The following is a 15,458-nucleotide window of genomic DNA, read 5'->3' on the forward strand; positions in this document are numbered from 1 at the left end:
GGATACCCCCCTATACAAAAAATTCACAACACAAAAGAAAAAAATTACTTAAAACTAAACTAATGTAAAGAAGTACAAAAATTATGGCTATTGTGCGAAAATGATAGTGAAAGATAAACCATGGAGTAGCTGCGCCTGCTATAGAATAAAGGAAGAGAATTTTTTAACTAGAAAGAGATTATTTGCAAGAAAAGTGACAATATCACTTTACTAAATGATACTCTTTGTATCTTAACTGAATGATACTCTTTGTATCTTTAGTGAATAATACTCTTTGTATTTTCACTGAATAATTCTCTTATTTTTACTCAATGATACTCTTTGTATCTTCACTGAATGATACCCTAAGTATTTTCACTAAGTTTATTCTCTTTAGATACCGGACCTTAAATTTTCATTCGCTTTTTATTGGTATTTTGAAAAATTGGTTCTTGCACCAATTAAAAAAAACCAATGCTCTCTCGTCTCCATCGTGTTTTTTTAATTTTTTTATTGCATCAACATAAGACTGCTATCATAATGTCATAATAAAAATGGCGTTATACTATATATGTTGGTTATAATGTCATAGCAATTAAAATTCAAATTTTCTCTTAAATAATCATAGCTTGCAAAATTTGTACAAATAAGTAAAGTTATCTAGAACAACTACTGCGTTAAGTTGTGATAGTTTGAGAATCTAATCTGCAGATATATTGAAACCTTTCAAGTTTTCAAACATTAAGCATTTTATACTTAACACTTTTATTATATCTCAAACAAGATTTTATTTGTTTTAAATTTTAGAGAAGGTTGTGTGAATTTATTATACATTTAGCGGATTTTAAAGAGTTGACAAACATAATGATTAAAAGCCATTTAACCATCCAAGCGTTAATATTACATTTCACTGTTCAGATCTAGTCCCCAAAGTCTCACGATAACGTTGTCTTATTAATTGGTTTGAATACTTTGGGGACTTTTGATTAGATTGTTCATTAAGTTGAGTTTTCAAACGTTTCAACAACTTATTGTAATCTACAGAAGAGTTAAATTTGTGTATCATCATTTAGGATGTACATTAATTTTTCGGCCATTGTCTATCCCTTTAGACCCCTGGTTAGAACACTTAACTAGGGCTGAACTTCTGAATGCCCAAACCTGTCTCTCGTATGGTAATCCGTCCGTTCAGTCTATGACAACTGCTTAAATTAGCGGCCAATACCATTGAAACCGAACTAACCTCTTTCTAATTTTTTAGTCGCGAGGCATCACAAAATCCAACACCATGTCAAATGCAACGGGTAGAGCCGCCGTTTTTGGCAATGCGGCGGTCAATCGGCGGTCGGCGATTGGCTGCGAACAAAAGTCCTCCTCGACAGATAAGGGTATTGGCGGAGATTTAAATACAAGGTAAGAGTTTTGTTCCAATCTTTTGGATTTTGGTTTTTCTAAAAATAATTAAAGTTTTACTTGGAGACTTATAATTCTGAAATAAACAGTAGAACTAGTTTAAAAACTTTGAGCTCTTATTGAAGTTATACCCAAATAAAACCTTTTCCTTTATGTTCTACAAATTGATTTTCAAAATACATGTCTCCGTCACATTTGGATTTTAATAGATAAAAAAGCAAACATACCTAACTAAAAGTATTCTGTATAAATTTCGGGAATTGTCCTTCAAAATAAAACTGGAAAAAAATCATCTATATTTTTTTTTTTTCTATGATCGCGCACACTAACCTTATAATGGTTGAGGGGAGTAAAATGCATGTCATATATATTAGATTATTCATCTATGGTGTTTTCTTACATTCAGCTTGCTTAATGCTGTATTTTATTAACATTATATTTTTTGTTACAAAATTGAGCAATGATTGTAATTAAACGCCATTAAAATTGTATGCTGGGTCAAGGTGTTTTCTTGGATATTTAGTAATATTATTGAAATATTAAAATAATTCAAAGTAAGTTATTTTTGTGAGATTTGTTTCAATTTTATTCCTAATAATCTGATCTATCTATCTATCAATATTCTATAGAATTATGCTTCTCTCTATTCTAAACTTCTATCTTGTCCTCTCTTTCTATTACTCATATTATTAAAGATAACAATTATTAATATTTTATGTCTACATAATTATTACCTACTGTATGTTATTAATAACTAAGATAAGAAATTTAATTAAAATCTAGATAAAACAATCATTCATTGGTGAATTACTTAACTTTCCATAAAAAATTTAATACAAATTTTTAGCAATAATTTAATCAAAAACAACAAGTCAAATTTCTTTCTGGATTTGATTTCTTAATAAAAAGTGTAAGAATTGGAAAAGCTGAAATGAAAATTGGAACTGCCAGATGAATTGGATTTCATTTTAGAATGAAGGGGAAAAATTAGGCTTCACTCAAAAAAATAAAATTCTGAACTAATGTTAAGAAATTTATTTTAAAAGAATACTTGTTAAATTTATTTGTAAAAAAAAATGCCTTGAATGAATTCAATCTTAATTAAATCTGGTATCTGATTAAACAAAAACTGAGAAACAACCCTAATGAGATAATAATTTTATATAAGATCTAAGAAAAGATGGGGGTAAAGAAATAGAGATGATGTCAAAGAATTTTGTAATCCTTTGAAATTGGTTTCCTCTGTCATTTGTCAAGAGTTTGACCTGTGGAAATCATAAATCATAATTGTCTCTCCACAAATTTTATGAAAAAACTTTTAAAAATCCCCTAAAATAAAACAATATTAGTATATTTTATATCCTGAATTAAAAGAAGATGTGGAACCTATACCTGTAAAAATGTAAAAAAAAGTTTTAAAAAAACCTGTGTTAAAACTTAATATATTGCCCTTGCAGTGGTGGCACCCCTACCACATCCAACAACAGCACAGTGTCTGGTCCAGCCACAGCTGTGGGAGGAGCAGCCACCAACTCATCATCCAACAACAACAACAGTCAGTCCACGGCCAGTAACAACTCTGGAGGTGGTGGGACAAACAACACCACAACTACTCCTACTAGTGTGGCTGCCCTCAATAGGTTTGTCTTCAACCAAATTACTTTTTTTATCATGGATATTTCAACTGCAGACAAAACAGGGGAAAAGTGAATTTAGTTTTAATTATGTTCTCATAATATGTCCTTATTACTTACCTTAAATAGTCATAGAGCACATTAAATCCACAAATTTGAAGGCAATCTTTTTGTCTCAGTGCCAGTCTGCTCCATAGTGGAGTAGAATCTGATCCTGAAACTTGCAGTGCCACAGCTTCAGAGACGGCCACACCTCGTCCCAGACAGGAATGCCATGTTATTTCATCATCAAATAAGTCGTCTTCAAAAATATTTCCTTACTTCCAAAATTTGGAGATAAAAAACAGAAAAATAAGTAATAAAGTGGGGATTGCTGAGAGGAACTCCTAATCTAGGTTATTAGGTCAAAAAGTAAAGTAAAAAATCTTAACAGCTTAAAGTTTTAATCCAAATGTATATTTTTTATAACTCTTGGCTGCTTAAAAATGATATTTATTAGTATTTTTTATTCCCACCATCAAATGGGATGCTATGCTGAAAATAATTCTTTTTTAGTGTTCTGGATATCTCTACAATACTTTCCTTCCATTATGAATATACCAGAAATTTGATGAAATAAATTGCACCTGCAGGGCCATGTAAAGAGTGCCAGCATTTCTGCGGAGGCAGGGAACAGCGGCAGCGTGGCTGCGGCCAGCGGTAATGCAACAGTGTACGGCGGCACTGGAGTTCTGTCCGCACATCCCGCGTCTGCAGGGCCAACTTCTGATGATAGGGCAAGGTGCGATCGTTTGCCGCGATCTTTTACATATAGTTTCAAAGCATATGCGCGCATGACTGTTTAAAAAGCGCACAAAAATAATAAACAGGGCATTTGACAGCTTTGATTTTTTTTTGATTATGCAAGTTTGGTGATCGTATTATCCCATCCCTTATTCTTTTAATCCTTTCAACCAGTGTCCAAAAATGAAAATGATAAAAAAAGAAAATAGAAAAAAAGACTCAGGCAAAAGCCTTTTTGATTAAACATTTTCAATGGCCCCTTCAATAAACTTAACCATTTCCAATTTTTCTTTGACTTAGCCATAGACTATATGACAATTTATGGCTTTATAGAATTGTTTCTTAATAGGGCGCATATAAAATTGTTCATTATTGAAGATTTAATTATAAATGACATAATAATTGTAAATATTTTCACTTTCCTTTCCACTAATCCTGTAAATCTTATTATTAGTGTGCATGAAACCCTTTGCATGTCAAAGTATTGACTTGTTCAACCTAAGCTAACTGATATAAAATTAATTTTATCATATTACAACTTTGTACTATAGTAATTACTTCTATTAGTGAAGGGGGATGGCGGCATTACCACTTATAAAACCTTTTCAATAGAACTCAGCTTCTAAAAGGATTTAAAGCAATGTGACTTTGTCTGACTGTTGAATAAATGAAGTATAATTTGATAATGGTGGTGTCACTTATTGCTAACTATCAGATGTCTTGATTGTCAATTCTCCGCTATTTTATCAAAATGTCACATTTAATGGATATAGAATTACTTGGATATTGCCCCAGATATTTGCCTATTCTAATATAATGATACTTCCAGCTGGCTAACATAACAATACTCAGATCCCCCCCCCCTTAACTTACTGATTTACCCCATCCCCTTCATTTAAACAGGGAGAAATATGTTGACCAAGAGATAGTAACTAAATTAGCAACCTAAATTGGCAACAAAACTTCACATGTCACAATATCCATGTAATGTATATATATCCATTCACAACAATGAAAATGGCAAGGAGAATAATAGTACTATGACTCTCATTTGGTTGGGTTCCTTTGCATTGGTATCCGCCTCCACCCTTTGTGTACTTTATATATCTTGTATCTTTTTATTTTCCATTTGACTTGTAATAGTATTGGGATATCTATAATTTGGTGAAGGAATTAAATAATTGGTGATATAAGCTTTTGTTTAAAGTTTATGTCTTGTGTATGTATTATTGTGTAGTTAATTCTTATTAACTATCTGTATTTCTATATATTAAATACTAATTTGAATGTAATACAATAATGATAAACCCTCTATTTAAATATTATTGCTAAGCTTCTTCTTAAACTCTCTACCACTGTGCAAGTCTGTATATGATTTTTGTATTAAATTTTTTACTTACATGTTATGAGCCATCAAACAGACCTGCCTCTTAATCTATTTAATTTTCTCCTTTTCTAATCATATACAGTCTTGTAGACAAACTAAACAGGGACTGGTCTTAGGATTCTGAGAAAAAAAGACATAAATGATTCAAGGAAAGATTTAAGTAAACAGAAAAGATAGTTAACCTTAGCTATCAAAGGTTTTTCTATTTTCAATGTTTACTGAATCATTCTAATCTTTTTATGTTTGTTTGTAATGATTCTCAGAGTTCATTCCTGTGCCCTGCCTATACTCTTCCATCACTCTATCTTTCATTAAACTGCACTTGGAGCACACTAATACTATGCATTTGTGCGAGCACTAGAATTAAGTGATCAGCTAGTGAAAGTTTAATTCTGCTTATGTTTATTTATCTAGCTGATTACTAAAAACAAAACTTTAAAAAGTCTTTTAGCGTTAAAGGGGAATACAAATTGGGTTCGTAAGTCTTGAAATGATTATTATTAAGAGAGGTGGAAATAAAAGCATTCAAAGAATTACATTTTTTTAATGTGGCTTGCAAAGAGTCCAAATTATATTCTCTATTTTGCAAAGAGTCGATTTTTTTATAGTTGCAGAGAGTCCAAATATATTCTGTAGTTTGCAAAGAGTTCAAATTATTTTTTCTAGTTTGCAAAGATTTCAAATTATATTCCCTAGTTTGCAAAGAGTCCAAATTATATTCTTTAGTTTGCAAAGAGTCTAAATTATATTCCCTAGTTTGCAAAGAGTCCAAATAATATTCTGTAGTTTTCAAAGAGTCCAAATAATATTCAGTAGTTTGCAAAGAGTCAAAATTATATTCTCTAGTTTGCAAAGAGTCCAATTTATACTTATTCTCTAGTTTTGCAAAGAGTATTACTAATTTCAGCCTGAAAGCCACCCTGTCCCCTGGTGCAGTAGCAAACAGAAGCAACACTGCTTTCCAACGCCAAGACCGAACCAGGTATTGTATTTGTATAAGGTTTTTTTTACAGGAAAATATATCAATCTGGCCATTCAGTATTTTTTGAGACGTTTTAATATGATTTAGAATATGTAAGTCCATGATAAAATCTAAAGAATCCAGCAGATACATAATAAAATACAATTTTAAATGTCTGACTGTATATTTAAAATCACATAACTATATATAAAGGAACTGTATATAAAATTATATTATTATAAATCTATTATATATACTTAATGTACATATATTGGTTTAGAAGTATACTTACAATTTATAAACTATTGTACAAAAATGGTTGGTTTGATTAATATTGGTAATATCCCCTCCCAATGATTCACCCCAATTGAATTCAAGAATATGAAAGTTATAGCTTTTATTAATTTGACTTCATAACTTTCATAATTTTGATTTCCATAATAGTTTTAGATGAACCCAAAAATGAAATTTGTGTTGACTGAAATTTTAGATTTTTTGTATTCTTTTTTGTTTGATTTATAAGAGTTTGGAATTTAAAATTATATTACTTCAAATTCTTACAAGTTATCAGGAATTTTTATATTTCAATGTATTTTTCAAAATCTCGTTTTTCTGTTTTAAAAATTGTTCTAATTGTCCCTGTTACTTTATATCTAATTTACCTACCTAGTCATCTAGCTATTAGATTTATTTGATTATTAGTTAATATACAATAATCAGTAATATCTTAAAGCTTTTACTATTGCTCGAAATATATTTATTTAGGTTTTTTTAAGCATGGTTCATTTATTCAGCTAAAATAAAGTTGTTTAAATAAAAAAGTTTTTTTTTTATTGTTGAGCCCTATTTTGTGTATATTGATAGATTGCATATAGTTCTACATTATTATTATTCTTCCATGTTATAAGTGAGTATAAGTTTGTTGTATTGTATTATTACTACCCTTCAGTACCTTCAGTTTTATATTTTTTTTTTATAGAAAATCTAAGTTTTATGGGCAAGAAAGAAATTTAATTTTTGTACAATCATAAATGTTGTGCTTAAATGCCACTTTGAATATATAAATAAACATTACCAACTTAATCAAAAGCGCATAAAAAAAGAATAAGCATAAGTTCTTTATGAAGTATCAATGCTGAAAAATAGTTCTTTTAAAGGGGGGGGGGGGCGAAAGTGACACTTTTTGAAACCAAAACTAAGAGTCAACAAAGGAACTCAACTAAAAAAAAGGGTTACAGGTCTGAGATTTTGCATGGCAGTTGCTTTATAGGGGTACAATATGGAACTGTGAAGAAACGGCGGCGCAACCGCCGAAAACCGCCGTTTCCCGCCGTAATTTTTGTTGCCTTTTCTCGGCGGTTTTCGGCGGTTTATTGTACCCCTATAAAGCAACTGCCATGCAAAATATCAGACCTGTAACTCTTTTTTTAGTTGAGTTCCTTTGACTTTTAGTTTTGGTTTCAAAAAGTGTCACTTTCGCCCCCCCCCCTTTAAACACTACTTGATATAGCACAACTAGTAATAAAACTTTTAGTATGTGATAAAATAATTTTTTGTCATAAAAATAAGTTGGCTAATATTTTGTGTCTCTATTAAAAGTAAAAAATGAAATGCCTGTTTTTAAATCAAATTTTGTGTTTTAGACGAACCTAATTTTTCTTTTATTGTAATAGGGCAACCTTCTGTAGCGGTCAGACCAGAGGTAGACCAACGGCTAGTCAATTTGGGGTACCCCTCTCCACTCAGGTAAAAATATACAAAATCCTTTCTTGGAATTTTGTATTTGGAAGAAAGGGGAGTTCTAGCGCTAATCAATTTGCTTATTAATATCACTACAATAAGTTTTTATTCTCATATAAAAGTATCAGGGTCTGTTTCTGTCTGTCGGTTTGTGTGTAACGAAGAATCTTGGCAACTGTTGAACCGATATGGTTATCCTTTTCAGAGTAGCTCCTCACAGGTGCTGGGAATGTTTATAACTATTTTTGGGGAGGGTTCCACCACCCTCCAAAGAGAAATTACCTAAAAAAATTCTTGAAAAAAAACTCATATTCAATCTTAAACAACAACCTTAAGTGTGCCTAGATTCCTCTAGGGGCGTAGTCGCTGGAATTTTATATTACGACAATCCTTTTGAAATTCTATTTTATTTTTTTTTGTAGGATACCTCTGCATTGAACTCTGCTAACCGAGTCTCCTTCTTCTCTAAGCTGAGTTCAAAGTTCAGTAAGCGGTACGATGGAACTGAAACGTAAATATATTCTTCTTTTTTTCATCCATTCACATCAGTAATTATTTTGAAATAAAAGAACACTGTATTACAATTTTTTTTAAATCAACCTAAAACTGCCCTAAGAGAAAAATATTTTGTCAAAGTAAGAATCATCTAAAATTAAGTTTTAATTCAGTGTTACATGTCAAGTTTTGGCTTTCTATTAAAGAATTTCACCCCCCTTACATTAATATATCAATTAAAGAAAAATAAAGTGTTAAGAAAAAAATATGTGATAAAAATTTAAATAATACAGTGTTCTTTTTAATTGGGCTCCATTTGAAAGCAGAACTTTTTTAACATCCTAACCAATTTTATGTATTTCAAATGTAGCTCAAACCTCATGACCCATAATCATAATTTATAAAATGGATTCTAATACTTCATAATTGATTAAGTAAAGGATAAGTAAAGGAATTACTAATATATTTTATCCCCTCCCCCCTTTCTTCTCCCCCATAAATGCAAAAACCCAACCTGTATTTAGAAAAGCAAATTAATGCAATTACTAACCAATTGACTTTACCCAATAACTTATTTAGCCTTGTAATTTGTAATTTGCTATTTAAAATTGAATAGAACCCTTACTAGAAAATTCACAAATATGATTGTATTTTCAGCACAAGCTTAAAAGTAGATTATCACATTTTCAATACTTTTTAACAATTGCTGCATATGATTCTGGGCTTTGAAAAGAAAAATACTAACAAAATTCAAATAATACAATTAGCCTTAAAAAAAATACTAACTATTTTAACATTATGATAACTTGTCATTCAACAACAACAAAATTAAATTCCCCATTATTTGCACAACCTTTGTCTGCATGTTTTATTATGGAAGGGGTGTGCTCCAAGGTTCTATTCCCTACCTGTCAACTCCCTAGGTATGACGCGGATGGATCAGAGAATGGAAATCCTTCCCGGGCCTTCCTCACCAAAGTTGGGGACAATTCTACTTCTCCTCATCTGTGAGTCATTTAACATTTATTTTAAATCGAAACCACAATATTTATATAAAAACAGAAATAATTATCAGTTTGCAATGAGCTTTAAGGGTAAGGCTTGTAATTCTGTAAAACAATTGGAGTTTTAATTTAAAATTGGCTCTAAAGCAATTTAAGTGTACATTTTATACCTACTCAAATAAAATAATAAAAAAACAAGGGGCAGTACAAACTCTTTTCCTCCTTTCTTAAATTTTTGCTTTTTGTTTGTATGGATCTCAATTTTTACCCTTAAAAGCTAGCAAACATTAAATTATCTAATCAAATCAAATCTTATTCTTGCTTCAAAGAATCAAAACAGACAACAAGAAACTTGCTAAATATACAAAAATAGCACATCTTTAAAAAATTAACATTTATTAACAATCCCCTTTATTAAATTACAACCCTTTTGCAAGAAATACTATTGAAAAGTATTTTAAAAGTTTTGCTTTGAATTGCTTTAAAGAAAACATAGTAGTTAGAAATGTTAGTATATAAAGAATTTGAAACCAAATAAAAGCCCAGTTTTATATGCAGCAATTGTCAATTTTTAGAGCCACCTTTTTAGTTTAAATTGCATATTTTTTTCACAATTTTTATTTCAAAAAAAGCCCAAGAGAAAATCACCTTTATGAGTGAAGCAGTCGAATATTAAAGTAAATAATAAGTCCATTAAAATAATAAGCAATATCTTGAATAGTGTCCAATTATAGGCTTAAGCTTGGTGAAATCATCTTGTTTTGAAAAACCATAGTAATAATATACATATATATTATTTTTCTTTGTTTTAACATTTTCACAAATAATTGGCAGCTTTATTCTTATCAATATTTTTAGTTTTCTTCATTCTTTAGCGGTTCAATATTTTCTCTGTACCTACATGTGTTTTTATTTTATTTCAGAGGGTACGAGGGTTCCTTGAACATTCCCGGGAGTGGGACCCCGGGAGGTAAATCCACCGGGGTATCCAGTGTTGGTGGCGGCGAGAGTGGAGAGGTCAAACCTAGGTCACTCAGGTAACAACATTTAAAATTGGCGCCAAATTTCCCGCCACTTTCTGCTTAATTTTCCCGCCATTTTTAAAAATCATACATGCTTAGATTTTTACCGGATATCCGGCCCAACCCTAGTATAAATTAGGAAATTTCATCTTGTGTGCGATATAAAATATTTTAAGCAGCAGTTTCAGAAATTTTAATTCACATGATTGTTTCAGGTTTACATGGAGTATGAAAACAACCTCGTCACGCGACCCCAATGAAATCATGGCAGAGATCAAAAAGGTAACTGCCCAAAGTTTTCATAACAACAAATAAGAGAACGTGTTAATACCGTAACCTCCCTTGCCTTGATAAGTGCAATTAGGATGATTTTTTGGAGAGGGGGGGGGGGGGGTGATTAAGTGATTATTCTTTATAATGAAACCTGTGATAGCATAATAAGAAAAATATTTATGTTTTTAGCGAGTAGCATAAGCAAAGTACCTATTTAAAAAAAGTAAATCATTTGCCTCTTTTCGAATTGACTTAACGCTATTATTGTTTCAAAAATAGCTTATTAATACCTATTTATTGCAGGTTTTGGACGCCAACAATTGTGATTACGAGCAGAGGGAAAGATTTCTGTTGTTGTGCGTGCACGGAGATCCTAATACTGACACACTTGTACAATGGGAGATTGAGGTATGAAGAAATATATATAAATATAGATGTATAACAAGACAACTTCCTGGAATCCCCCGTTGGGGACCATTTTCGTCTGCTAGCAAATTGCTTTCTGCTCTTTTGTACCGATTTGGCTGTGATAATATTACCAACGTTATTAGTTCATTTTCAAGGACTCAATTGAAAGTCGGCACAGGGTCTTCGGGAAGGGGACATATAGTTAATTAACCCCTTCCTCCTCTATTGTTGTACTTGAAATTAGATAATTTTTGTGTCAAAATCAATGTGCTTAAGTCTTTAGACTCGTACAATCTATCACGTAGTTAATGTTTTACTACTTTTTTTCAAATAAAATGATTTTCTTCGCCCCTTTTGTATTATAACAAGGATGACAACATCCATGAAAGCGAAGCTCTGAAACGGTATGGCAGACGAACATTAACTCTTGTGAAGTGTCAGAACTGTATATGCAAAATATAAATGTATAAGTTTTGACAAAATTATACGCAAATTTGTTGCAAAACTTCTCAATTACAGAATACTGTTTAAGGACATACTGACATTTTTAGGACAAAAAATCTATTATGAACATCTAGTTTTTTTTTTAAATTTTACCTTTTTTTCCAGGTGTGCAAGCTACCCCGTCTCTCTTTGAATGGTGTCAGATTTAAGAGGATTTCAGGTGATTATTTTTTTATCTTTATAGGTCTCTTTTAATTCATTCTCGTCGCTTGTCTCATTTTTAAAATTTTCTTTAGTATAAATGATCGGTTGACTGCCAAAAAAAATCTCGAATAATTCTCAGGGGTGTATATTCTGCACAAGATTCATTTTTTCCCCTGCTGCAAAACTTTTTATTTTTTTGCCTTCTGTTTTTTTTCCGGCAAGGAAGGGGAAAAATGGAAAAATATTTACTGAACTCTTAATTTTATCCATATTATCCCCCCTCTTGCATATTCATTTATTTATTTTACATCAATGAGGAGAGAAAGAGTTCTATTAATTTTTACATTTTTTTTCCCCCAACCACATATTTTTATTTTTAACCCCCCCCCCTTTTTCAGGGTCAATTTTGCAGAATATATAACACCCCTAATAATTATTGAATAATTACTATCATGGAGGATTTACTATTTATCAATGGGAAGGGGGGAGGGGCATTGCGGGTGACTCACCAACGTTAATTTTAGTTTCATGTGAGTTAGAGGTTTTTTCTCTTGGGATGGTGGAGGTCCCCCCTCACCTGACATAAAAGAAGCTTTTCTGTAAAGATAGTCTAATTGGTACAAAAATTAGAAAGCTCCTTTGGTTCATATAACAGATCTATAGTATAGATGTATTTACAATCAACTATCTCCCTTTCTTTTTCAATGACCTTGTTCGTCTGCTTTTAAATTATTTTCTGCTACTTGGCTGTGTTAATATAAGCGACACCATTGGTTGATTTTCAATGCCCCAATAGAAAGGTTGCACAAGGTTGATGCGATGGGGAGATACAGTTGTTTAACCCCTTCTCCCCTCTAGTATTTTACTATAATATTTACATAGTAAACACACAGAGATCTTGCCTCTTTTATTACAATTAAAAAAATGTTATAAACAATCTTAATAATTTCAGGTACCTCCATCGGCTTCAAGAATATCGCGTCCAAGATTGCGAATGAACTGAAACTGTGAAAACAAAATCCAGTTATTTAAAAAATTAGTTTAGATGATATATATATTAAAAAAAGAACACAATAGCAATGATAGTTTGTTCAATAATTACCAGAATTTAACATTTAAAAGAAGATGAAAAAAAAACTTCCTTGGAGAGAGAATAATTGTGAGTGAACAGTTCATAGCAAGTGAATAAAAAAATCTCCCAAAAATGAAAGTTGTGTTGATTTGAGATGGAAAAAAAAGCTACTTTGTGCATTACACACCACGTGGTAATATTTAAAAGTTGCGCATAAATGCCGCACACAACATTCAACAAGAAAAATTAAAGAAGCATTTTTTGGTCCTCCGGCAGTTTGGTGGCGGCCAAATTTTAGCACGATGATGGCTAAAAAAAGTCATCATTTGAATAAAAGAAACAGCACTTTCTCTCTCTTTCCCTCAGATCCCTTATTTTCTCCAATTAAATAACCTTCTTCCTGTTAATCCAGTTGTCTGAAGGGCTTCATCGCTCTGACAGCCACAAAATATCTGTCTCCGTGATCAGTGAATACAGCATAGTGATTCAAACCTATTGTTGATGAATATAAATTATAAATAAAAAATGTTAAATGTATATTAGCAAAAAAAGTCCATCGACAACACTTTTTAAAAAGTGGATGAGAACATACACACACACAAAAAAACTAAACAAGGACAATATAATTCATGTTTATCTCCAACCCAGTTAATTATTTTATATTATTATGTTGTTCAGAATAGATTATTATTATTATTGAATATAGAGCACACATATACACACACATAATGAAGAAGAAAAGAAAACCCGCCATTATGCAATGGCGACATCTATCATATAATATTGAAACATACATTAATCATAATTAAGAAGACATAAAAACATTATTATATGAATTTTTATATTTTTCCTTAGTGATAATTTGTAAGAGTGTGTATTGCCACGGCACATAACAGCTGTGTAGATACATAATATTATTATTATTTAGTGTTTTATCATGCCCCACTTATTATGACTTAATTATAACAAATTGCCACTATATGATTACCAACCAAGCAACTAAATATACACACAAATATATTACACTGAAACAAAGATAAGATCCTTAGTGATGAAAAAATGATTTATATACCTAATTATAGAAATAATAATAATAATATGCAGATAGGAACAATGTCATTTGCTTTACCCATACTTATTATTAATTATTATTAAATAAAAACAAAATGAATTATTATTATTTATGTGACAATTATTTAGTGCAACATTTATAAGTAGGTATGCCTATTTTTAGAGTTAATTATTGCTGTTATTTAATTTTGAGTGGAATGGTGTTATTAACCATTAGTTGATATGCTCAACCCCCCCCCCCCCCACAATACACCCCTTATTACTCATCTAAATCTCCCCCCGCCCATTTCCAATGCATTCTCTATGATACTAATTCATTATTTTTTTTTTTTAAATAGTTCAGACTACATTCCATCTAAATTTTGAGGATGTCAAGAAAAATATGTAGAGAATTGCTATGCTGAACTAAAAATGTTAAAATTTTTGAGAGAAAATTTATTGAAAATTGGTGATATTATTAAAATTTTATTATTTGTTACAATTTTGATTAATGAAACCTGTGTTGAATTATAAAAAATTACATTATTTTAGTGCAGCATTGCAAAATAGAGTTGGCATATCCCAAGATTTACAATAAACAAAAACCAGTTTTTATCCTAACATAGTATCTCTCTCTACAGTTATTATTTATCTCCTGGCCAAAATTGACTTAAAAATAAAGTATCAAATATTGGGATTTTTTTTAAGTAGGTCTAGGTAAATAATACACATTTTCTAAAAAGAAATCCTTTATTGGATTCATATATATTTTGATATCTTTTAGCTATTGATATTTTTATTTCTAATCCTGCTTTGTATGATAGTATTTTCCTAGTAAAGTAAATTAATAAAATTAGGACCCCCCCCCCCCCCCCAACCCCCTTAAATATCCTCTCTTAAAATTGCATCTAGCCTCTTTATAGACAAAAAATGTATTTAACAAATGAGAGAATCTTTTTAATACAATTTTAGGGAGGTAAATATAAAGAATGTTTTCATGTTCAAAATATCCTGACTAAGACACAATCCAATTTAAGTGTGTTTCAAAATATAATCACTTTACTAAAAAATCAACCATATTGCACAATTTTAGTATAATAACTTTATTTTAAAAAGGCATTTTATTTGTTAATGCTATTAATATTATTATTTTTGTACAAACTTAAATTGGACTGTGGCTAACTATAAATAACTGATTGCTATTTTGTTTTATTAATTTGTTTGTTGTCTGATACGATGCTACTACTACAAGTTTAACTGATCATATAATATTATAATTAAATGTGAGATAATTGTCAACTGTCTTGCTTATTTGTTAAAAGGAAGCTTTTCTGTAATAAGGGTCCGTCCGTCCGAGACGGATAGCTTTTTTTTGTAAATTTAGGCATGTTGGAATTCTCCTATCGATTTCAAACTTTGCATGGCGATTCCTGTAGTAGTTAAGTACGATTTAGAAAGCGTAGCAACTCTGTAATCATTACTAGAATGTCGATACGTCCATTTTAAACATGTTGATTTTTTACTTTTTTATCAACAAATTTTTATGTGATCTAATTATCAGATTTTTCTGATTTTAGGTATACAGATTC

General features: G+C 30.8%; 1 protein-coding gene across 30 annotated transcripts in view; it reads left to right on the plus strand.

Annotated features, from left to right (window-relative positions):
* Positions 1-15,168, plus strand: part of LOC145331869 (MAP/microtubule affinity-regulating kinase 3-like) — a 201,724-nt gene extending 186,556 nt beyond the window's left edge. For 6 of the 30 annotated variants that reach the window (XM_080176746.1, XM_080176727.1, XM_080176728.1 and 3 more), the window contains 13 exons: positions 1,241-1,392; positions 2,850-3,032; positions 3,206-3,290; positions 3,656-3,807; positions 6,104-6,178; positions 7,831-7,903; positions 8,320-8,408; positions 9,316-9,399; positions 10,320-10,433; positions 10,634-10,700; positions 10,995-11,099; positions 11,709-11,763; positions 12,700-15,168. In XM_080176746.1, the coding sequence (XP_080032872.1) occupies positions 1,241-1,392; positions 2,850-3,032; positions 3,206-3,290; positions 3,656-3,807; positions 6,104-6,178; positions 7,831-7,903; positions 8,320-8,408; positions 9,316-9,399; positions 10,320-10,433; positions 10,634-10,700; positions 10,995-11,099; positions 11,709-11,763; positions 12,700-12,758 (1,293 nt within the window). In that variant the 3' untranslated portion in view covers positions 12,759-15,168. The remainder of the gene's footprint in view (positions 1-1,240; positions 1,393-2,849; positions 3,033-3,205; positions 3,291-3,655; positions 3,808-6,103; positions 6,179-7,830; positions 7,904-8,319; positions 8,409-9,315; positions 9,400-10,319; positions 10,434-10,633; positions 10,701-10,994; positions 11,100-11,708; positions 11,764-12,699) is intronic. The other 24 variants (XM_080176737.1, XM_080176738.1, XM_080176741.1 and 21 more) reach the window with 18 other exon arrangements.
* The last annotated feature ends 290 nt before the right edge of the window (positions 15,169-15,458 follow it).

The sequence above is a fragment of the Acartia tonsa genome, chromosome 11 (genome assembly GCF_053477335.1).
Source record: "Acartia tonsa isolate MP-2025a chromosome 11, ASM5347733v1, whole genome shotgun sequence".
NCBI classification, from domain to species: Eukaryota; Metazoa; Arthropoda; class Copepoda; order Calanoida; family Acartiidae; genus Acartia; species Acartia tonsa.